The following is a 23,412-nucleotide window of genomic DNA, read 5'->3' on the forward strand; positions in this document are numbered from 1 at the left end:
TACAGACTTTCATTTCAGGTCTCTCTCCCATCTAGGCAGAGAGTCTTTGGGTGGGGGGTGGGGGAAAGACAGTTCAACTCCTCCTCAAGGGCCCCAGGTGGTGCAAAGTTAAATTCCAGCAGACCCTTGTATTAAGCCAGACTATCTACTAAGCCAGACTGCTAAGGAGGACCCTGGCCATAAAGGAGCCTCTGGCACCATTTCAGAAGGTTTGATGAAGACTCTGAGAGGGCGTCCCAGTTCTGGAGGCTAGATTCTAACCAGGAAAGACAATGGGCAGATAAGAGAAAGGGTCTCTCCCAGCTCCCACACAGAGGAGACCAGGATCCCAACCTTCTCCTTACACCTCCCTAATTGGCAGGGTCACCCCACTCAATTCAGGTGAGTACCCTAAACCCCCTCAGACTATACTTGCTGGGGGAGGACCTACAAGATCACTTCCTTCTCTGAGTAGCAAGTTTGACTTTGACCTCCCTTTCTTCCCCAGGCAGGCAGACACACACACACATACACACACACACACACAACTCACAAGCTCGAGCAACATTTCTTTTTTGTTGTTTATTTTAGTTTTGATTTTTGCATAAGAAAAGAAGAAGCAAAAAGGCGAGTATAACAAGTCTGGGCCTCTGTAGGGGGAACATTGCCCAATATCTTCACCCAGGGGCTCTCTCCAAGAGGGGAAAAAGTTCCTGGGAGGTCCTGGCTAAAACCAAAGCCTGCCTCCACCCCCTCATTGGATCTGTCAAGTGCCTGGGAACTGCCCTCCCTTCCCTGGAAGGGGGCTGGCATTACCTGGGTGTGTAGTCTTGGGAGCCTCATCCCTGCCCCCAGCTCAGCCTTCCAAGGAATGCATTCATCAGGTAATTTCTGCAAGCCCTATTTTATAAAGTTATTTGGCTACTTTCCTGCCCTTTTTTAGCATACAGGGGGGTGGAGAAGATGAGCTGCAGAGGGACAGACTTAAGCTGCTGCCTAGTCACATAGCAGCTTCCCTTCCTAGAAATCCAGCCAGAAGTCTATAGTTCCCTCCAGAAGAGAACGTTGGCTTTCTCACTCCTGGTCTGCCAGCTTTTTCTGCCTAAGCCGGGCTGTCCCCTCTGTGGGTTCCTCTTTCGGCAAGTCTTTCTCTGCTTCAGATTCTTGGTCGCTCAATAACATCACTGGATCCCTTTCACTCTTTTAATGAAATGGGGAGCGGGCAGAGAATTCCAGGAGAGGTAACTCTCATTCTCCCAATCTCTTTCTTACCAACAAATAATTTTCTCTCCTTCTCTCCGCGCGCGCACGCACACACACACACACACACACACACACACACACAATCCAGCGACCTCCAGATGTTCCCGACCGTGAGGCCATCTGCTGAGATTGCTCTGGCGCGCGGGAGGAGGGGGAAGGGATCCTGGATGCAGGAAGCAGGGAGCAACGCCGATTGGAGTAGGTGGGAGCTGCGCACTTTTGAGACGCTCCCTAGGATGGAACCCGGGCTCCGGCAGAGGCGGGGCTGGGAGCACGCCGGGCAAGGCCGGCAATTTGGCGACACTCCCTGAGCCGCCGGGCCGCCGGCCGGAGTCGCCACTGGGCGCTGGGCAGCCGGAGTCCCGCGGCGGGCGGGGACTGGGGGCGGGCCGCGCGGCGCGGAGAAAAGCGCCGGCCCGAGGGCCAGCGCAGGGCCGCCTAGGTGAGCGTGCTGAGGAGGCAGCTGCGTAGCTTTCCAGGTGGGTGCGGGTCGTCAGGTGGAGCGGGAGTCGGCGCGGCGGGCGAAGGTCCGGAGCCCCCACCGCTCCTAGCCATTCCCGGGCGGACGGCGCCCGGGTCCCGCCAAGGCCCCTCAACTTTACCTGGAGCCAGGGCGACAGCAGCAGCTGCCGGGCGCCCCGGACTCGGCGGCAGTGGGGAACCCGGACCAGGGGGAGAGGGCTTCCAGGAGACAAAGGCGCTGCCCGGGTGCCGTGGGCGTGGGCCGTCCCCTGTGGGGTCTTTGTGCGGACACGTGCATCTCACTGTTGTGGGACTTTGTGGATTTGGCTTCAGGGACGTGCATCCGCCTGTGCCTTTGTGTGTCGGTGACTCTGCACAGCTGTTTTGCGCCGGTGCCCACGTTTTGTGGACTCGCGTTTGGTGGTGGCTGCCGGTGGGCTCACCGTTGTGTGTCCGCGTACGTGGTCTGTGCTGTCGACGTGTCTGGGTTGGGTGTCGGTGGAGTGTGTCGTGCTGAGAGCCGGACGCCGCCCTGACTCCTGGTTCCCCTGCTGTCCACCCGCCCCCCCCACCCCACCCCGACTTGGCTTCAAACTTTTCTCCGGGTTCCTCGGGAAACCGCCCCGACCCCGCAGCCGCAGCCCGGCCTGAGCCGGGGGTGGGAGATCTCTGGCAGCCCGCCCCTCTTTCACCTCCTGAGGTCCTTAGGGCCGCGAGAGGATGGGATAGGATTGGTGAGTGGTCGGGGATCGACAGCGCCTGGGGACGGGCCGGGGCCAGGACTGGGCGGAGCGTGCCGGACACCCGCACCGGACCCTGCTGGGAGGAGGGAGGGGAGCGGCTGGTCCTGGTCTCTGGCCTGAGTCTGGAGAGCGGAGAGAAGGCTCCTGGCGTTGCCTGCCCCGTGCTTCTTGGAGAGAGTGTGTGACCGACAGAGACCTGTCTGCTTGGCAGAGAGAGAGGCTCCAGCCCGGGTTCCGCTTTGAGATCCGCTCTGCGTTTGCAGCCCGCCCCCCGGGTGAGGGGACCAGCCTTCCGATTCGGTAGGTGAGAAGGCCACAGCTTGTGGGGATACAGGCCTGCTCGCAGCGCCGGCTCCAGGACCCCTTGTTGGGTTGCGGGCAGGGGGAACCTTGCACACACTGATTTCGAACGCAACAGTCAGTGGCCCACTTTAGGACACCGGACGTGTTGCTAAGCCTTGCTGTCGCCATCACCCTGTTATGGATGGAGTGAGAACTCCCTCACCACCGAAGCGTGCGGTCGGGCTAACCAGTGCTTGCTAGAAACCCGGCTGAGAGCAGAGCCCGCCCACACTTGGCCCAGCGAGGAGGTGACTCAAACTTCCATCCTTCCTCGCCGCGCGCTGTGCCCTTCGGATAAGTCTAGACTTGCTGAACCCAGTGACTGACCGGAGAGGAAAGGCTCAGCCCTGCCGATCTTTTGGTCCCTGGTGGCAAAGATAACACCAAAGTCCTCCTCCCCATCCCCCACCCCAGTCTTTAACCCAAGAACTTTGCCTAAGTGCTGCAAACAAGAGGGAGGGGCACAGATACTAAACTGAGAAGGAGGCAATGTGGTCACTTTATTTTCTGTCTCTGGCCTTTAGTTTCCCTTCTGAAAGGAGAGGTGTGGACAGCCTCTTCCCTCCTTGCTCTTCTGGCTGACTGCTTGAGATCCCAGAACCTGGAAACATTTTGATGTGTAATACACCTCCATTCTGGCTAGCTCAATTCCCAGGCACTGATTTGCTCCCAGACTGGAATGCAAACTAGGGCTTCCACCTACTGTCTCCACCTGTTGAAAGGCAAAAGCTGATCAGTCAAAAATGGAGGGAAAGGAAGGCATTGACACAGCTCTCCCCATTGTATTTTATTTATTCATTATTAGTAGTAGTAGTAGTAGTAGTAGTAGTACTAAGAATTGAACCCAGGGACACTTCACCACTGAGCATTACATCCCCGGCCCTTTTGAGTTTTTGTTTTGAGACAGGGTTTCTAAGTAGCTTAGGGCCTTGCCTAAGCTGCCTGAGTTATTGGGATTATAGGCATGTGCCAGGGAGCCTGGATTCTCATAGCTTTTAAATGACAGATTATGGATGAACAGAGTAACGATCAATATTTTTTTAATCATAACTTCTGGTTCAAAACAGGGGAGATACACTTACAAGTTCACTCATCCTTTCACAGGGCACAGCTGGGCTGTACACTGAGGGTGCTCCTAAAGAGGGCTGAGCCCATCATAGAAGTTCCCTGCCAAAGCAAGTTCTAAGACATTTTCATGGGAGTACTTTGGGGAGGGGCCTGATAGAACTGGTGACTCTGCTCAGGTTTTTGAAGTCATCAATAGACAGGGGAGGCAAGAAGGGTCTCCCACAAAAGGAACAGCATGTGCAGAACTCTATGTGTTCTAGAAACAGCACAAAGGTGGTCAGCGTTTTAGACTGACACAGGATCTAAGGGGTGGGGAATTGGAGTTGAACTGGAGACTGGGAGAGGGAAGGCAGGGGCCAAATCACAGAGGATCATTATGAGCTGGGAATTGAACCTGTAGATAGCAGAGAGCTGCTGGAAGTTCTCAATAGGTGCAATAGGGTGGGATGGGTAATTTTAAGAAACTTTCCTCTGGCTTATGGGTGGCACTAGAGGCTGGAAGATCAATCTGGAGGCAAAGTATTCCAGCCTCCTAGAGTCAGAAGGTCCTGGATTTTATCCTACTCCCCTGCTTCCTGGCTCTGTAGCTTGAGACAAGTAATCTCACCTATCCATCCAATTCTCAGTCTCCTCATCCTTCAAATGAGGATACTCATTTCTGCTCTACTGATCAGTTGTGAATGTGAATAGGACAATGTATTACACATGCTAATAAGATGAGAAGTGGTTTGCAGTATGTATTACATTGTGCAGACATTTGCTGGGTTGCACTGACAATAGAAGACAGAAACCACATCTTCCCTGGTCCTAAACCTGATTTCACCATTCACAAAGCTCTAAGCATCCTGCAAGTATCTCCAAGCAGAAAGAAACTCTCTGTCCCTGACAATTCATTTATTTGGCTTACCCACTTCCCATAGCCAAGCCCTGTGCAGGGGAGGAGCTGAACAGAGATTTGTAGACAAACTAGGGATAACTCAGGAGCCCAGGGGGAGAGTGACCCTTTGGTGATGAGGGGAAGATTAGACTGGGAAGGCCCCACAGAGGAAGTAGATTTTGACTCAAACAAGTGAGAGTCTGCAGTAGACAAAAGAAGGATCCCTTTGTCATCTCTGTCAAAAGGAACAGCCTGTGCAGAGGCAGGGTTCCTGGGGACTGATTCACCTCCAGCCTGGAAAGCTGTCTTTACACAATGGGTTTTATTTTTATTTTATTTTTTGCAGTGCTGGGGATTGAATTTAGGGCTTCACACATGCTCAGCACATAACCAGCCGGTGTTTAAACAGGGAGTAATGATAGTGTCCTGGTCCTCTGTTGGGAGGTGCACTCTGGCTCCCAGCATGACTGGCAATTAGAAACAGGGGTCAGGCACCAGCCTGTTGCAGCAGGCCCCTGAGCCCTACCTGGGCAGGGAAAGGTGGCTACCCAGCTTGGGGAAGAAGGAAAGAGAAGCAGACCCACCTGCTTAGGGGTGGCTTCTGGTTTGACACCAAGTCCTCATTCTGTCACAGACAACACAACTGCTTGCTTCAGCCTGCTTTGGCCTCTGAGACCTTTCCATCAGTCCTTATCAGTTCTCCGGCAGATCCTGGTTAGGGTCTGGGTGATGAAGTGAGAGAGACTCCAAGGTCTCAGAGGATGAATTTTAGATTCTTCTCTATCCTCTGCCTCAGCATCTATTGGTGTTACAGTTCCTTTCTCTTTCCTGGTCTCTGCAGTCACCCATTAGGGGGCAGGAATCAACATGCAGTGAGAACCCGTCCGTGCCAGCCCAGAACTGATCATCACAGTGACTCGCTGGAGCAGTACTAGGCTTCTCACACAGTACAGAGAACACTCAGATTTGGGTGAGGGCACCCACAAGGCTTGCTGCAGGTAAGCCCTAGAGTGTTGGAGTCCAGCTGCCTGGCTTCAGAGCCCCTTTCCTCTGTGCCATACTCTCTCCCACAGTGTCCACACATGCTCTCTGATTAATGGGAATATGAAAGTCTTTGAGGAAGAACACAGTGGAAAGAGAAAGCAGCACTGTGAGCCTTGCCCATCTCCCTGTACACAGTCCTCCTTGGGCAAGGATGCTAGGCTTTCAGACCCCATCTACACCAGGGCTGATGTCATGGAGGAGGCCAGGTGCTGGGTATCAGAATACCTGGGTCCTGAGTCCAGCTCTTATCCCCCCCACTGGCTGTGTGACTCACTGAACCTTTCTGTGCCTCTTTAAACAGCCATAAGTGCAATGCCATCTAACCTGCTGACCTTGCAAAATGACAGAACAGATAAGGAAGCATAGGAAAGGTTGAGCAGTGACCTTTGGTGCCCGAATTATATTCTAGATGCCTGCTGTGTCTTCATATAGTACCTGCTCTGTGCCAGGCCAGTGCTCAGCTCCAGAGACATAAAAGTGAATCTCTCTGCCCACAGGAGGACAGACCGGTAAACATGTAATTACCATCCTGCGCCATAAGTTGTAAGCTGTTGTTCACGCAAGTGGAGAAGAGTGGCATAAGGAGACCTGGATTTGGAGATAAGATGTCTGGGTTTGAGTCCTGGTTCCTCCATACCCAGCTTAATGAGGTCCCATTCCTTGCCTGAAGAATAGCGGCAGCAATCTCCAGGATTGTGGGGAGGCAGAAACTAGAGCAAGGCAAGGAGCGTGGCAAGCAGGTGTGCCTGTGCAGACGTACACCATTAGCAATTCTGCAGGGAGAGCTGGCCCTCAGGGCTCCAGGTTTGGCCTTGCATTTCCAGAACAGACTGGGTGGTCAGAGGATGGGACACTCATGAAATTTCTACCTATGGAATTGGTTGGTTAGTGTCAGATTGCTCATGACCAAGGGGAGTTGGGGGGAGGCCACCCAGGGGGAGGAGCAGCTGGTCAAGGCAAAGGCCTATCTCTGGTGGGTGCTAGGACCTGGGCCAGGCTGCAGCTTGGCCTCTTGCCCCCCTGTGTCAGGGGCTTCCTGGAAGATGTTAGGGGCAGTTGGAAAATTTTTTGAGCCAGAGATGATTTGGTGGGGCACCAAGGGCAGGCAACTAGGGCTAGGAAGGCCTGGCTCAAACCCCGAACCCAAGAGATGCCCTCAAGGAGAAGGAAGATTGCGGTGTTGCCAATAGACACCAGCAAGGTGACTGGAGAAGTCAGCACAAGCAGCCATGGGCCTGCTGGGTGCCTGGCACTGCACTGGATCCTGGGTGGGAAGCTTCATAAATCATCTCCATCACCATCTAACTCGCACCGAGCACTCACCATGTGGCAGATAATGAGCAACAGCTTCACATGCTGTCATTGAATCCTCTAACAGTCCTCTGTTCTTATCTCCATTGAGGACACTGAGACACAGCAGGGTTGAAACTTGCCGAGGCTGGATTCCCACCTGGGACTGGGTCTTGTTGCTTGCTGGGCTCTTGACTCGTCCAGCTCTCTGCTGGTACATATACCCCACCAGAGCTGCCCAGGTGACGGAAGGGATGCATAGATGAAGAAGGCTGGCATCTGCCCCTACTGCTTACACTTCAAGTCTGAAATGGCAGAGAACTCACTCAGCAGCCTCTGAAGGAGGCCTACTGGTAGCCTGTGGTGTGCGGCCAGGAGGGAGGGGCCTGCAGCCTGCTTGGACAGAGTGGGCTTTGTTCTGCTGGTGGGGCCAGGTGTGTGGATGTGTGCCATGCCTGCAGCAGTATGATCTGTCACGTCCCAGCTCCTGGGTCCTGCCATGCCATTCCTTCGGTGTTGCTGCCCCTCACTGGGCCTCAGTCACCCATGATCTCCAAGGGACCATGGAATTCTTGGGAAAGTGAACAAACACTGAGAGTTGTTCAGAATCCATAAAGGTGACAGCTGTTGCCACTCTGGCTATCAAGGAAGGTCCAAATCTACCTTGGGCAAGGGAGGAAGAAGGTGGCACAATTTGCAGATGGCCTCCATGCCTGGGAGGATTCAAGCTCTATAGCTAAAAACACCCCAAGGGGGCCATAATGGGCCAAAGCTGTTTTAGAGAAGCAGCTTATAAAAGGCCTGGAGTGCCATGCAGGGAGAATTCCCTGGGGCTCTTAGGCCCATACCATTTACTCTTATTGTCCTAGGACTTCAGCAAACCTTCTTTAGAGTGACTGTGGACTTGGCACCATGGCCCAACAGTGAAAAACTCATGGCCCCAGTCAGGGTTGACTTCACGGTATCTTCTAAGCCAGGGGCAAATGTAATCTCTAAGCCCTTGTCTTTCTGCCTGTGTGTTATGTAACCTGGTTGATCAGTAGATGGGTCCTTGGTTCATCCAGCCCTGTGTTGGTACACACTCCCTACCAGGCCTACCTCGGCAGGTCAGGTTTTGGTGGGGGAGATGATCTTGACCCAGAGATCCCTCTTCTCCCTTGTCCTTCTTTGGTGGCCACTGGTCTGCCTTTTCCTTTCTTGCAAGGGTGGAACACAGGTCCTAGGAGGAGACCAGGTTAATAGTACTATACAGACGAGAAATTGCTCAGAGAAATAGAGAGCTACAAAGGTCACACAGATCCAAGTCTTCTGAGTCTCAGGCTTGCTATTGGTGGGTCTCTGTCCCCACTGCTGGTCTATAAGCCCCAAGAGAACAGGTCCCTGGTTTCCTCTCCACCCCCCACCCCAACCTGACCCTGCCCAGTGCTTTGTGCTTAATAGAGCTTTAGTAAGCACTTTTGTTAAATTTTAAACTCCTAAAACTCTGGAGTTGGTTCATCTAGACTAAATACTTATTGCGCAGATGGAGAAACTGAGGCTCAAAGAGGGGCAGGACCTGACCAATGATGGGGGCTGTCCAGGGCAGAGGGGGGATGAAGACCTAGGGCTCCTGACTACTCCCCAGGACTTGCCAGCATGCACAGTTGCCCTGTTTCCTCCCTGTCAGCATCCTGGAACATGGTAAAGGAGCTTGGGATAGTCTTTGGGTTATCTGTCTAAGGGATACCATTGTGTGTAGCCTGTGAGAGACAGACCACCCCATAACTGAACCTGTCTTTGTCCTGGTGTGCTGGGCCTGTCACCCCTGGGACCTTTAATCCTTACAGAACCTCCTTGAGGCAGGGACTGTTCTCTCCATTTCTTCTCCCCCACAACTTCCAGAGTCACACAAGCTAGCAGGTGAATCTGTGAATCCTCAGTTTCCTTTGCTCTAAATGGAGAAGACACTCCTGGCTTTGCTGGGTGTCTATAATGATCGGACCAGAGGAGGTGTGTCAAGTACTAGCATTCAATGAGGACTGGCTCTGTCACCGTGGGCGCTTCCACTGTGAATGCTCAGTCCTGGGCCTAGCCTTGACATTAAACAGACCCTGGGAGAGGTTCACTGGGCAGAGCTAAGCAAAGGTCTGTCCCAGTGCCTTGGGAGCATTTACCAGTCATTATCCAGGGGTCTCCATCTATACTCCCACTCCCTTACACCGGCTATTATGACCTTTGCTCAGTTCCAGATGTTCAGGGGTAGGGGGAAGCCTCTCTGAGCATGTGCAGAGCTCTTCACAGTTTGCAGTGTGCTTCAGCGAGGGTTAATTAACTTATGTGAGGAGGGCATAGAAGAAATTACTGTCCTATTGTGCAAGGGACAGGCCGAGGCCTGGAGGGCCAGCTTCTGGGCTGCATTTGAGCTGCCATTACATAAACAGGCGCTCATGAGAAGCCACTTGGCATTTCATGGACACAGCCTATAATCACCCCTGGGAACCAAAGGGTAATCTTGGGGCCCTTTGTGATGTTTGTTTAAACCCCAGGAAGGGTGAGTATGAGCAGATCGGCTTAGCAGGGGAGGTGGGGCCTGTGGTGGTAATGAACTCTGCGGTGAGGAGCTCACTGGGGAACAAAGGGGGCCTGAAGCAACTTAATATTTTCCTTTTGGTTCAGACATTGGAACACTCTGTCCTGCCTCAGCTGGGACCAAGCCCAGGATGCACCTGGGCAGGGTTTAATTCTCAAATTGGCCTCTACAAAAGAAAGGGGTGGGAGAGGCAGGGCGCTTGGGGTGGGGGCAGAGGAGAAGGGCCCCACTTCTCACCAGCCCTGTGCAGAGCCAGAGTACAGATCAAGTGGCTACCGCTTTAAAGTTTCATGCAGGGCTGGTAATGTTATCCAGCAGCTCCTTCCACTGCCCCCCAGTTGAGAAGGTGGGCAGGTCTCTGGTCCATCCCCTCCTGGCCCCTCTCCCACCCTCTTCCCCTGTGATCAGTGAGAAGGAGACAGGGCATGAAAGCAGGGGTACAGCAGGGCCACACACGAAGAGCCTTCTGTCCCCCAGCAGAGTGGCCCTTGTGCAGGGGAGGAGTAGACTCAGACTTGCACCAACTATGCATTAGAAGCTCTTGCTCCTCCACCCTCTGGTCTCCTGTGAGCAGGAACACAGGCCTTGAGTTTGACCTATATGGGTGTGTGTGACCTTTAGATGTGATGAGATATACATAGTGCCTGGCATAGGTGGCAGCTGCTATTGCAACTATACAGCAAGGGAAACTGAGGTCTGGGGAGGGGAATTGACTTGTAGCATGTCCATGGGAAAAGCCCCGCCTGCACCCTGCCTCTCCACCAATCCCCTGCCAGGCAGATATGAATGCAAGAATTGGAATTGAGCAGGTCTGGGTTCTAATCCTGCCCTGCTTTGTACTAGTTTGGGATAAGGCCTTTGTCCTCTCTGAACCTGTTTTTTTAATGCTAATTGAACCTCTGTTTCTTCATCTGTAATAATGGGGGAACCAGTTCATCTGCCTGCCCAAGATTAAAAGAAGGGCAAGAGAGGTAAAATAGCTATGTCAGCTGGGAATAGGGATCAGGGGAAGGAGGAAAAAGCTTGGGACAGGTATCCCTAAAGCAGGAGTCTAGGAACAGTGCCTCCCATTAGACCGGAGGATATTGCCTCTGGAAAATAGGCCACAGGGGTAGGTGAGGTGGGGGCAGTTGTTATAGGGAAATCCTTAGTCTGGAAGGCCGCAGTAAGGGCTCAGCCACTGCCAAACAGCCACAGGGGCCCTGCTTTGTGTGTCTTTATTTAGTGCCACAACACTTGCAGGGTGATTGTGAGGGTTCAATGAGGTAATGCTGTAAAGTACCCATCACATGGTACAAACTCTGTGAGCACTCCCTAGGGAGTCCAGGCAGTCCATGGGCCCTCACCCCTCAGAGCTGGAGAGGCCAGCTAGGAGACCATCAAGTCCAGTGAGTTCCAAACTGTGTTACTTAAGTTCTGTGGCAGGCATGGCAAGCAGACCTAGAAGGCTCCAGGTCCCCAACTCCAGCCAGAGCAGGCACACTTGCTTCTGCTGATCTTATTTAAGAAAGGGTTCTGCCACCTGTGGTTTAAAGTCCACCAACCTGGCCTAACCACTTACCGTTCAGATGGGAGACTGAAGCCAGAGAGGAACAAGGACTAGGAATTATGAGGAGTATTCTGGGACAGTACTCTAGGAGGATAGGGACCAGTGACAATGTTAGCTGTGTCCAAACACACTGGCTTATATCTTTTGAGGTGGGGTAAAAGCTGTCTGGTGCATTCAGCCCTCACCTGTGGCTCTCTCTCCAGCCCCCACCATGCCGTGGCCTCTGCTGCTGTTGCTGGCTGTGAGTGGAGCCCAGACGACACGGCCATGCTTCCCTGGGTGCCAGTGTGAGGTGGAGACCTTCGGCTTGTTTGACAGCTTCAGCCTGACTCGAGTGGACTGCAGTGGCCTGGGCCCCCACATCATGCCCGTGCCCATCCCTCTGGACACAGCCCACCTGGACCTGTCCTCCAACCGGCTGGAGATGGTGAATGAGTCAGTGCTGGCTGGGCCAGGCTACACTACACTGGCCGGTCTGGACCTCAGCCACAACCTGCTCACCAGCATCTCACCCACTGCCTTCTCCCGCCTCCGCTACCTGGAATCGCTTGACCTCAGCCACAATGGCCTGGTAGCCCTGCCAGCCGAGAGCTTCACCAGCTCCCCCCTGAGTGATGTGAACCTTAGCCACAACCGGCTCCGGGAGGTCTCCATATCTGCCTTCACCACACACAGCCAGGGCCGTGCACTGCACGTGGATCTCTCCCACAACCTCATCCACCGCCTGCTCCCCCACCCTGCTAGGGCCAGCCTGCCCGTGCCCACGATCCAGAGCCTGAACCTGGCCTGGAACCGGCTCCGCACAGTGCCCAGCCTCAGAGACCTGCCCCTGCGCTACCTGAGCCTAGATGGGAACCCCCTAGCCTCCATTGGCCCAGATGCCTTCGCAGGGCTGGGAGGCCTTACACACTTGTCACTAGCCAGCCTGCAGGGCCTCCCCCAGCTGGCGCCCCACAGCTTCCATGAGCTGCCAGGCCTGCAGGTCCTGGACCTGTCAGGCAACCCCAAGCTCACATGGGCAGGAGTGGAGGTGTTCTCAGGCCTGGGCTCACTGCAGGAACTGGACCTGTCAGGCACGGGCCTGGTGCCTCTGCCAGAAGTGCTGCTCCACCACCTCCCAGCTCTGCAGAGCGTAAGCGTGGGCCAGGACAGGCGGTGCCGGCGCCTGGTACGGGAGGGCGCCTACCCACGGCAGCCTGGCTCTAGCCCCAAGGTGGCACTGCACTGTGGAGACACCCGGGAATATGCTGCCAGGGGCCCAGACATCTTGTGACAAATGGCATGGCCTGGGGCCATGTGACAGACTGCTGCCCTGGGCTTGCTCAGGTCCTAAGTAACTTATATTTTAATGTGCCAGTGTCAGCGGGGAGTCTGCAGGCCCATGCCCTGCAGAGCTGTGGCCTAGGAGGGGCTTTGCTCCTGGGAATAGCACCTGGGAACAAAGTGCCCCTATTACTCTCTTACCCTCTCCCCAAAACCATGAGCAGAGGGGCTTGGATGTCAAACCAGATTCTGGTCCCTTTCTGCTGTCCTCCACACTCGTCCCCTAAGTGCCTTCCCTCTTGCCTGGGCTGACCTGACCCATGATGGGAGGAGGATGGGTGGGAGCTACTGCTGCAGGAGACTCAGGTCCAGTGGGCTGTGTCCCCTTGGGCCCACAGTCTGGTCACTCAGGGGCAGGAGTTTCTGTTATATTATACCCCTTCTTTGGTCTGGGTTCACAAGGCCCATCTTATCATTTTTCTTTTCATAGAATGTTGGGTAGAACCCTAATTATAGGAGGGACTGGAGAGAAAAATCAAGTCTACCCATGAGAAAATGAGGCCTAGAGAAGCCCTGTCCAGGCAGAGGCAGGACTGGAGCCCAGTCCAAGGCCCTCTGCACCTACCTGTCTTTGTGAGGTCTTCCCTTCCATCTTTCCTTCCTGGGCTCCCCTTGCTGTTGCCTGTTCCATTTCCCCTTCATCCCCAGCAGCAGCAGTAGCAAGACAGGTAAGGGCCTCAGAAGTGGGACTCTGGGTCCAGTGGTCATTCATGTGGCATGAGCAAAGTCAGTTCCCCCTTCAGAGCCTCTGGAAGCTTGGGGCATGCCAGTCCCAGGCCTGCAAGTTTCTCACTCTGGGGTGGGGGCCCCAGTATCAAGACTGGAAATGAATCCATATTCCCCTGAGACCCTGCCTCTAGATGCTTCCCCAAGTTGTCAATGCAATTCTGGAGTCCCATCTGGCCATGAGCTCCAACAGGGCTCCTGGATTCAGTCCCCGTGGGCCTGAACCCAAAAGCTCCTCTCACCCTCCCAGGAGTAGAGCAGGAAGAGGCAGGGTCTCCCCATGCCATTTAAACTCCACCCCTAGGGCAGCATCTCAGTGTCCCAGCCCTGGGTTCTTTCCTTTGTGTTCATTTGATAAAAGTGTTGCCTTTTTTGATGGACTGTCACTTTCACAGATACCCACACATACACACCTCTGCTGGCAGGGGATGGAAACATCATTTGTAAAAGAAGAAGAATGTTTGTTCACTTTTGTAATACTTTATCCTGGGCACCTGTTGGCAGGGTTGCGGGGAAGTCAGCCATCAGTGGCCCTGTGAGCATCTTGGGGCTGGTCTCAGAGATGCCCAAGGGCAGCAAGAACTCTGGCTTCCCCCACCAGCCCAACCCAGCACCTGACTGGTCCATGATTTAATAAACACTAAAGAGTTCTTTTCATCATGCAGCCAATGTCCACTGACAATCCCTGGGCTGGGTTCTGGGGCCACAAGGATGAATCAAGTTAGGCTCTGTCCTGGCAGGCTTATTTTCCCTGAAAGGCCCAGTAATCTCCCAGAGTTTGAGAAGTGAGGTGATATGAGACACAGAGTCACTCAGATGGACTAGATCTTTCACTGGAGCCTGTACCCCACCCACCTTCATCTTCCCTCCTACTGCCCACTCCACCCATCAGCTGTCCAGCCAAAGCTATGAGCTTACCAAGCCTTGCCCATCTCTGCCTTTGCCCCATCCGTGCCTCTCAACCTCCTTCCCACCCAGTCTACCCTGTTAGTATCTCACCTTAGAAGCTTTCCCTGAAGTCCCCTTCTCCCTTCTAAATGCAACAGTTTATCCTTCCTTGGCATTTCTGTTGCCACAGTACCCTAATTCCCATTTGCACACAGGGGCTCAAGTTCAGCTCATCGGGATGCATTTGCTCTCTCACCAAGTTCTTTCTTCTAACCGGCTGGTCTGCAGGAGTGTCTATCACTATGGTCACCAGTGAGAAGCTATGCTGATACCTGGTCTGTGCCAGGCCCTGTGCTAGACTGCAAGATGACTTCACCTCAATCTCTGCCCTAGGAGGACTTCCATTCCTAGGATGGGAGAGGTGGAGACACACAGAGGACCCCTGGCTATAGGTGCAGCTCTGGGGCAGTGAGAGCCTTGTAGAAGATCCATACAGCACAGAACAAGTGGACCAGACAAGGGAGGCTTGGAAGAGGTCATGGATGAAAGGGTCAATGCACAGAGTCTAGAACATTCAGGCCATGGATATGCTGCCGGTGGGAAGCTTGCCTTTTTCAATCAGGTCTCCCTAGGGAGGCCTACAAACCATAGTTGCTGATTCCCAGCAGATACTGTATGAAAGAGGCCTGTGCAGAAACCCAGGCCCCACAGTCTGATGTTCCCACGAAGGTCCATTTGGGATCCATCCTCCTGGAACCACCTGCATTCTCTGGGGAGAGAAGACACAAATGCAGGTGCTTTCACCCACTGTGTTTGGGTCTCCCAGAGCCATGTTGCCACAGGTGTCCTTCAAGGAGAACCTTAAAACACAAGGATCTTAAAGTTAGAAACAACACATGGGGAGGTAGAAAAGAGTAGGGAAGGGCTTCTGCAGCTTCCGCAGATGCAAAACCCGGCAGAGTTGGGAGCAGACGCCATCACACTGCGGGTTCTTCCGTCCTTACGGGGCATCGCCTTGCACTCTGCAGCCCTCTCCTCCTGCCCTCTTCTCCTGTCTGCCTTGAGTAGCCTAGGAACACCCTAAGCAACCGGCGTCTCTAGGTCCGGTTGGTGCAGCACAAGGACTCCCAGTCCGCAGCGCCACCTTGTGGCCACATAGGGCCAGGCACCCCCAGAGTTCGAGCCAGGACGCGGATGTGAGGGCGGCTGAAGGCGAAGAGCATCTGCGCAGTTTGAGCGGCTGGTCTCAAGTGCATCTCCCAGTTTGAGTCGACCCATGCCTGGGCCTCACCCGGCACCTAGGATGAGGGCGTTCGAACCTGACGGAATCGCAGAGATTCCTACGAAAATAAATAATTTTGAATTCACAGGGAAGGGTTAAAGTCCTGGGTTTATCGCCAACCACCAGTGTGACTTTGGCATAGTCACTTCTCCGAGCTTGGAAAATGGGGATGAAAATTTCTCTGTCCACAGGATTGTGTGAGGAGCAAATGACCAAATGACGTAACATGTGTAAAGGACCAAGGACTGTGGCTGCCACAAACAGAAGCCCCAGAAGTGCCCTTTCCCTCCCTCAGTCAACCACAGAATTATGGAGGCTTTACAGAACCAGGGAACCTACCAGCCGCATTTTGTTAACTTACTCAAAACTGGAGAATTTCATAAAGTTTTAGGTTGTAGAATCACAGAACGATACCCCTATCCTCATTCTCTTAGCTTTCACGTGCCTAATGTGGGACAGGCATTTGTCCATGTCGGGGAGTTTAGAGATGGGAAGAGGCGAGCAGGGTCACAAACATTTCCTTGCACTTCATTTTATGCAGATTCCATTTCCTGGGCATATGCTCCTTACACTTGTACATGCCACCGTTTTCTCCTCACACCTGTACCAGGTATTTTTGTCACCACACAGATGAGGAAACTAGCTTGGCCTGCCTCATCTGTTAGGTGTCCATTCCCCCATTCTTCCTGTCCTACCTCAGGGACTGGGCCAGTGCACCTCCCAGGAATCAGAGAGGGTGGGGGTACTCTGAGACTCCAAAGAGCACTGGGATTCCATCTATTTCTTTATTGCAAATAAAATGGGGCAAGTTATGCAGCTCTAAATATCTCCAACCAGACCATTGATTCTAGATCCTTAAAAAATCCAAAGGTAGAGCTGGGGTTGTGGCTCAGTGGTAGAGCACTTGCCTAGCACGTGTGAGACACTGGGTTCGATTCTCGGCACCACATATCAATTTTAAAAAATTAATAAATAAAATAAAAGTCCATTGACAATTTTAAAAATATTTTTTAAAAAAGCCAAAGGTCAAGGTCCTTCCTCTTCTGGCTCCTTTTGGAAGATGGGAAGATTGAAGCCCAGAGAAGAGCAGCCCTCAGTTCCTTGACACGTGGCTGGGATTCTAGTCTTCAGAACTGGAAAAGTAATTTGAGGGACCCTATGTAAAATGACTATGTGGGATTCCTTGTTCAAAAATTAAAAATGTCAATTTGGCAAGAGCAAAGCAAACACAGTCCTAAGGTGGCACTGTGAAAGAAAGTACCCTGCTGAGCCTTTGTTCATTGTGCTTACAGAAAAGAAAGAGGCAAATGCCTAGATAGTGTTGGTCAGGATGACAATCCCTCTAGTTCCAGAACAAAGTGGATAAGAAAAATGCAGTAATTCCTTTCTGTCAGTGTTCTCTCTCCCTCCCTCCATATCTCAATCTCTCTCTCTCTCTCTCTCTCTCTCTCTCTCTCTCTCTCTCACACACACACACACACACACACACACACACACACCCTACTGGTTTTCTCACACCTCAGTCAAAGGACTTTCAGAGGCAAAGGACAGGCAGAGAGGCAGACACTAGCTCCCAACTCCATCAAACCCATTCTGGGGACATTTCTCTGGGCCAGACTGCCAGGGATTAGGAGGTAGAGGCCTACCCACCGCTCACTTGATGCAACTACAGAGTTAACAGTCCACCAGTGCTGAAGTCCTCTCAACCTAAAGCCCACCAAGGGCAATGCCTATGACAATAGAGGCCTTCACAGGCCCATGTGGCCTTGCCCATCCATGTCCAGTGCTCCTTGTTGGCTAATGCTCACGAGGTAGCAAATGTCCATTGATAGCTGCTGTTTATCGAATCCATGTAGGCTTCCACCAATGACCAGTATCCATGAAGGGAAAATGTCTGGTGGTGGCAATGTTCTCTGTGTTCCATTGCTCAGTGTCCGGGGAGCAAATTACCATTACAGTTGTTCTGTGCATCAATACCTGGTGCAGTCCCATACTCAGCTTCCAGCAACAGCAAATGTCTGTTCACTTAAGTCACGCGCCCTGTGTTTATTCTTCTCTTTTGTTTCTCATCTTTTATTTATTTAAGTACTAGTGGTTGTATTTGTGGAGATTATTGTGTTTGTTGAGTTTGGAGGGAAATTCTTCCTGTGTTTATTTTTTAATTCCCAAAGCTATTTATCACTTATGTATTCATTAGTCAAAAGGTTCTGAATTGGGAGTTCATGCAGACATTTATGTTTCTTGACATATACACACGTGTATTTGTAACGTGTATGTTGAATTATTTAAATACAAGATACAGGAAGTCACAGAAAAAGAGGATGAAGGATGAGCATATCAATTTAGGAACAATTTTCTATTAGTTGGTTCTTGGTAGCAACAACTTTTCCAAAGTTAAATAATGAATTGAGGGGGTCCACTCTCCTGCTGGTGTGAAGAAGGACAGAGGGCCCTGCTTTGGACTGAAAAAGTCAGCAGGTTCCCTAATGAGATGAAGCACCAAGGTCAGGGGCACCTTAAGGCAGCATAACTTTCGGCCACATCCCAGGGTACAAGAAATGATGCCTGGGCTAGAGACCCTGCGCTGCCACTCACAGCCATCCCTGGAAAGCCACCAGCCTCTTTTAGCCTCAGTTCCTCCCCTGTAAAATGGGGCTACTGTTCTCCCTCACAAGACTGCCATGGGGGTGAGTAATGCAGGCTGAATACTTAGTAATGGTGCCTATAGTAAGCAAAATATTATGTATCTTTATTTTGAAAAAAAATTCTTTTGACAGATTTGTAAGCCTGCTATGGCTCAAAATATTCTCGGGCAGATTTTCGTCAGGGGCCATTAGCTCTCAGCGGGGGGATGTCATGGAAACTGCAATGCTGAGAAATTAGTCTGAGAAGAAAGTGTGCCTTCTGCCCCAGCACACTCCAAACCAGATACACAGCTTCCTCTGGCTTAAGTCTCTTTTTTAAAGTTTTTAGTATTTATTTGTTTTGTTTTTATTTTTGAGTTGTAAATGGATGCAATACCTTTATTTCATTTATTGATTTTTGTGTGGTGCTGAGGATCAAACCCAGTGCCTGACTCATGCTAGGCAATGGCTCTACCACTGAGCCACAACCCCAGCCTCTGGCCCAACACTTTTAAAGATACAGTGCCTAGGAAATGTCCTCAGACCCCTGTCCCGAGGTCTGTTTGCCACCACCCTCCCCAGGCCTGGGGGTAGGACTGCAGATGGAGTGGCTGACCTGCTGGGATTGGAGATGAAGGGAAACTTTCCCTCTGCCTTCTTTCCCAAACAGCTTTGCCCTCTGCCTGAAGTTCCACCATTCCTCTTTGGCTTCAGCTTTGATGGTTGTCTGATGTCCCTCCTAGATAGGCAGGGGTCAAGGTACCAAGAGTGTGATTGGGGGATGGAGATGAGGTGTCTGGGCTGGGTGTAGGAGTAGGGCATTTGCTAACTCATGGAGAGCACGAGGTGTCCAACATACTTTCAAAGTGTTACACCCTAAAAAGTTTGCTGAGGGGGTATGGTTGGTATGACAGCTGTGAAGACTCTGCTAGAGGCAAGACTGGGAGGCCCATGAAGAATGTAGTTGAAGGGCAGCGTCTTGTCTCTGCACTACCTCTCTACCAACCAGTGTCTTTTCCTTTGACATCAGTGACCCTAGCAAACCACTCCTCACAAGTTACAGCCCAGGCTTCACTCCTCTTGGATCTGGTGTTCCTGCAATCAGGACCTGTTTTAAACACAAGATGATGCAGAAGCGGCCTGTGCCAGTGCCAGACCTGGGTCTTAAGAAGGCCTGGCTGCTTTGCTTTTGCAGTCTTCCAAGCCCTGAGCTGGTGGGACCACATGGGGAGACCCAGGACTATATAAAGAGGAAGAGAAACTCCACCATCCACTATCCCTGCAGATAGCAGTGCCAGCCCACCCCCAGCTTAATGTCCATGAGTGACCACAGCAACACCAGCAGAACCAACCAGCTGTGCCCAGCTCTGACAGCAGAATCAGGAACAAGTAAAATGGTTATTGTTCTAAACTATTTTACTTTTGAGTGGTTTCTTACGCAGCAACAAATAACTAAAATAATCTGTCACAGCCTATTGTTCCCCCAACCCCTTGTTCATACTCCTGTTGCTAACATAGTCATAGGGCATGGGCAGCTGAAGATGCAAAGATGTCAAATGAAAAAGCCATCCTCCTGGAGGGTGGCCTGTCTGCAGGGCGCAGGCAGAGGGACACATGCACCTGGTGATTTAAAGTTTACAAGCAGCCATTCTGCCTGGGAACATCCTTTGATGCGTATCTGCCAGCAAGTTTGGCCCCTCCCTGCAGGCTGCACCCTCCTCCAGGCCTGCCTGCCCCCAGCTCCAGGCGTCTAGACCCACCTCTGGCCTTTAAATCCTTTGGTCTCTTCTCACCTGGACGGGGAACTGGAAGACAAAGACTGGAACTCACTGTCCTCTAACTGGTCTTTCCCTTCCCAAACTGAGGGACTGGTGTGAGGGGAACTGAGGCCAAGTAGCCAGTTACTGGGGCGCAGGTGGAAGTGGCTGGGAGGGCAGTAGGGGAAAGTGGCTAGGACCCAGCGGCACTCCACGGGACCCAGGGAAAGGCAGGGATTGTCCGTGCTTCCCTCAGACTAGAGCAGGGTCATCCTGAGCACCCGCTGTAAATACACACAGAAACTGACACTGTCATTCCCTGGGCTGGCCCCACCCACCAGGAAAATCCCAGGCCCTGCCAGAGGTGAAGGGAGTGGGGACAGGATGGGTGCATGGCCCCGGGATTCCGGCCTGTGAGCGCTCTCAGGAGGGACTCTACACAGACCTTCCCCGGGCTACCTTGTTTTAAGGGAACTTCCCTTGTTTTAAGGGAAGGTGGCCCTCAGAGAGGCAAGCCCGTTTAGCTCCCGCTTATCCATCCTGTCTCAGCTTCCATGCCTCCCTCTCTGAGAAGCCTTCCCTGATCACCTCCCATCCCCTGGAGGCAAGATTAGAGGCTCCTCTGTGACTGCCCACTACCTGGTCTTCCCTGCAGAGTGTCATCACCACATTGATTTTGTGTTTATTTTTCTAGCTTCCACTCTATACTAAGGGCAGGAACCATGACTGTCTTGCTCCCAAAAGGTCTTCAGTGTAATGCCAGATTTGTGGGACCCCAATAGACCTCCAGGAGCCGAATCTGATGCAATCACACAAGAGTCTTTATTGCAAGCTCGAGCCTGGATTCACAACCGAGCCTGGACTCACAACCGTTCCGATGCAGCGGTCCCAGGGAGTGAGCCCTGGTCCTTTGTTCAGTGAGGATTTATAGGTTTGGGGGGATACTCTATGTGTCACAACATCACACAGCACATCATTCCATACCGCGGGAAAATCAGTCAACAACTCTTAACATTGATTAGCACATTCACTGGCAGGAACAAGTTGGGTAGGGGTGATTGGTTAGTACAAGAGGGGGATTCCTTTGAACTGATTGGTTTAAGCCACGAGGGGTATACGTGCTGAACTACATGGTTTCCCAACATGTTATCAACCACCATAAACTACTGGGGGGTCATCTGGCATCCCAGGTATTTTCCCTGTCTCATGCTGATTGGTGGTTGCTAGGGGGCTGCTATGGGTCCTCACCTAGCCTAACTGAGTCAGGGACACCTGGCGCCACAGATCTCTCCTGTTATTTGCAGACAAACAACTCAGCAGGGTGGGTATGTGCCTAGGAGTGCTCTGTGGGTCTTTCCAAGGACAAGGGTCACACCCCCTTCCTTGGACAGGCATTGCTCTGAGGTAGAGGCTGGTTTCTCAAAAATGGAGTCACAGCAGTTTCTCATTAGCACCCAAACTGGTGCCTGGCATGTAGGTTGTTAATACATATCTGCCAATAAATGGCTCTCTTACATCCATTTTGCTGATGATTATATGGAGGACCAGAGAGGTTAAGTAGTTTCCCAAGGCTGCTCGAAGCAAACTTGTGGCAGAACTCAGCTCTTAACATTTCCAGGTTTTTTCCAGTTCTTCTGCCATGGGAACCTCCTTTCCCCATCTCCTTCTCTCCCTCCCTCTTCCTCTCCCCCTCACTTCTCTCCCCACCCCCACCCCAGGGCATGTACAAAGATCCACAGTTACCAGGTGTGTGCACCCGTGGGCCTAAACTGGGATGGGTCAGGAGTCCCCAGTGAGGTTCCCTCTGCTTCTCTGGCTCCTTGTCCTGGAGCCACCTCTGCTTTGACGTCCTCCCAGTGACTAAGCATGTGCCCTGCCTCAGTGGCCCCAACTGCAACCTCACTGGCTCTGAAGGGGTCAATCCCACCTTCTGAGCTCGCTGCCTTCCCCAGCTGAGAGATGAATCAACCTCGAGATTCTGATGTTCTTTCCCACCCTGAAGGCCTGGGGACCCCTGTGCAAAAGAGAGTGTTGGGAGTGCCGACAGCCAGCTGTGCGCTGCCTGAAGTGTGGCACCAGTACCAGCAAGGCCCAGAAAGCTCCTTATTTTTCCAAATGTTCCCCACCTTTATTTCAATGTTACATCATTTTTAAGCATTTGCATGTGTGGGGGGTGGCAGTTTTCAGGTCTTTAAGCAAATCCAGCCAATTCTGCCGTGTAATTAGTTCTGGGCAAGGCTTTCAAGTTTCCGCAGGTCTTACTTGTCACACTCATATCCCATTCGCTCTTGGCAACCTCTGGGAGAGAGCAGGGCAGGCTATCACCAGCCCATCTCACCAGGGCTTGGCACTCCGTGGCCCTGTTCCAAACGGTTCTCCTCGGAGTGATTTGGGTTGAAATGACAAATAAATAAAAGAGAAAGTTAAAGAAAGAAAGAAAAGAAAGAAAGGACCAATATAATTACGTGGCTGGCTGACCCACCAAAGGAACTCACGTAGCCCTGGCAGGAAGCTAACTCAGTTGGTGGGAAGCCCTTTCTCTAGGGGACAGAGAAGCAGGAGATGACAAGAATAAGAAAACCCTAGGACAAAGGCAACAGGATTCTGAGGGAGTGACTCACCGATCAGGGCAACCCAGGGGCGGGGGCAGGATCCTCCCCCACACACTTCAAAGCCATAGGTTTGGCAGAGAAGCTGCAGTCCTAGCTATGGGGCACCTAAATGGACCAAACCCAGTCCTGGCCCAAGTGGCTCTCCATCTCAGAAAGGAGACTGCAACACAAGGTGGCAAGGGACTGCATAGGCAGAGGCCAGACTTGAGTTCCCCTCTGGCTGTGAGGGACAGGTCAAACCTTGACCCAGAATCCAGTTCTCTGTGTCCTGGAGCTTGTGCCCACCAGGGGGCGCTGCCTGGAGGGGGCACACGCCCTTCCTTTCCTGGTGGCTCCTGTGCTCTTTCTCCTCCTGTTCTGTTGCAGAAGTTGACTGTAGACCAGGCCTAGGATGGAGGCCAGGGGCCAGGGGATGTCCCCCTCAAGAAGAAAGCAGAGGGAAACTCAGAAGCACAAGTCTGAATGAGCAGAGGTTTTCACTAGACCCCAGGGACCCCGTGGCCTTCACATGGTTCCCTCCAATAGAAGACTTTAAACCTCTGAGTTAAAAAAATTTTAAAAATCTATCCAGCTTTTGTTTTTCAACTCAATAAAGAATGTCAAGTGTCTCCTGGGTTCAGACCCAGGGATCCATACCAAGGAAAAAGAAGTGACCATAGAAAAGGTCCCTGGATGTGGAGATGGCTGTGAAGGATAGTGCCTGGTGTGGAAGTCAGAGAGGCGATGGCTAATGCTACCAGGAGGGCCAGAGAGGGTAGAGTGGATGTGAGGTGTTGTCACAGAGGGGACTCAGCGGCACACACTGTCACATTTGACCTAAGGCTTGAATGAATGGAGGAAGCCTTGCCCAAGGGAGGGAGAAAGGCTGGTGGGTGGCTGCCAGGAAGAGAGCAAAGTGTTTGTGGGGAGAACCAAGGTCGGGGGACCCTGCCTGAGTGCCACTGTGGGGAGGAGCCTTTTACTCCATTTCAGGGGAAGACCCACAAGAGGCTGTTAGGCAGAGGGGTAGTGGGC

The 23,412-nt window shown here is 52.4% G+C and overlaps 1 protein-coding gene across 1 annotated transcript; it reads left to right on the forward strand.

Annotated features, from left to right (window-relative positions):
- Positions 1 to 1,657: 1,657 nt before the first annotated feature.
- Positions 1,658 to 13,779, forward strand: Tsku (tsukushi, small leucine rich proteoglycan). Its single transcript, XM_026387329.2, has 2 exons — positions 1,658 to 1,721; positions 11,390 to 13,779. The coding sequence occupies exon 2, from the start codon at positions 11,398 to 11,400 to the stop codon at positions 12,457 to 12,459; it is 1,062 nt and encodes a 353-aa protein (XP_026243114.2). The 5' UTR covers positions 1,658 to 1,721; positions 11,390 to 11,397; the 3' UTR covers positions 12,460 to 13,779.
- The last annotated feature ends 9,633 nt before the right edge of the window (positions 13,780 to 23,412 follow it).

This window comes from Urocitellus parryii, chromosome 4 (genome assembly GCF_045843805.1).
Source record: "Urocitellus parryii isolate mUroPar1 chromosome 4, mUroPar1.hap1, whole genome shotgun sequence".
NCBI classification, from domain to species: Eukaryota; Metazoa; Chordata; class Mammalia; order Rodentia; family Sciuridae; genus Urocitellus; species Urocitellus parryii.

Bases quoted from the DNA above. Each gene is read 5' to 3' on its own strand.
- Tsku (XM_026387329.2), top strand. From the start codon at position 11,398: ATGCCGTGGCCTCTGCTGCTGTTGCTGGCTGTGAGTGGAGCCCAGACG.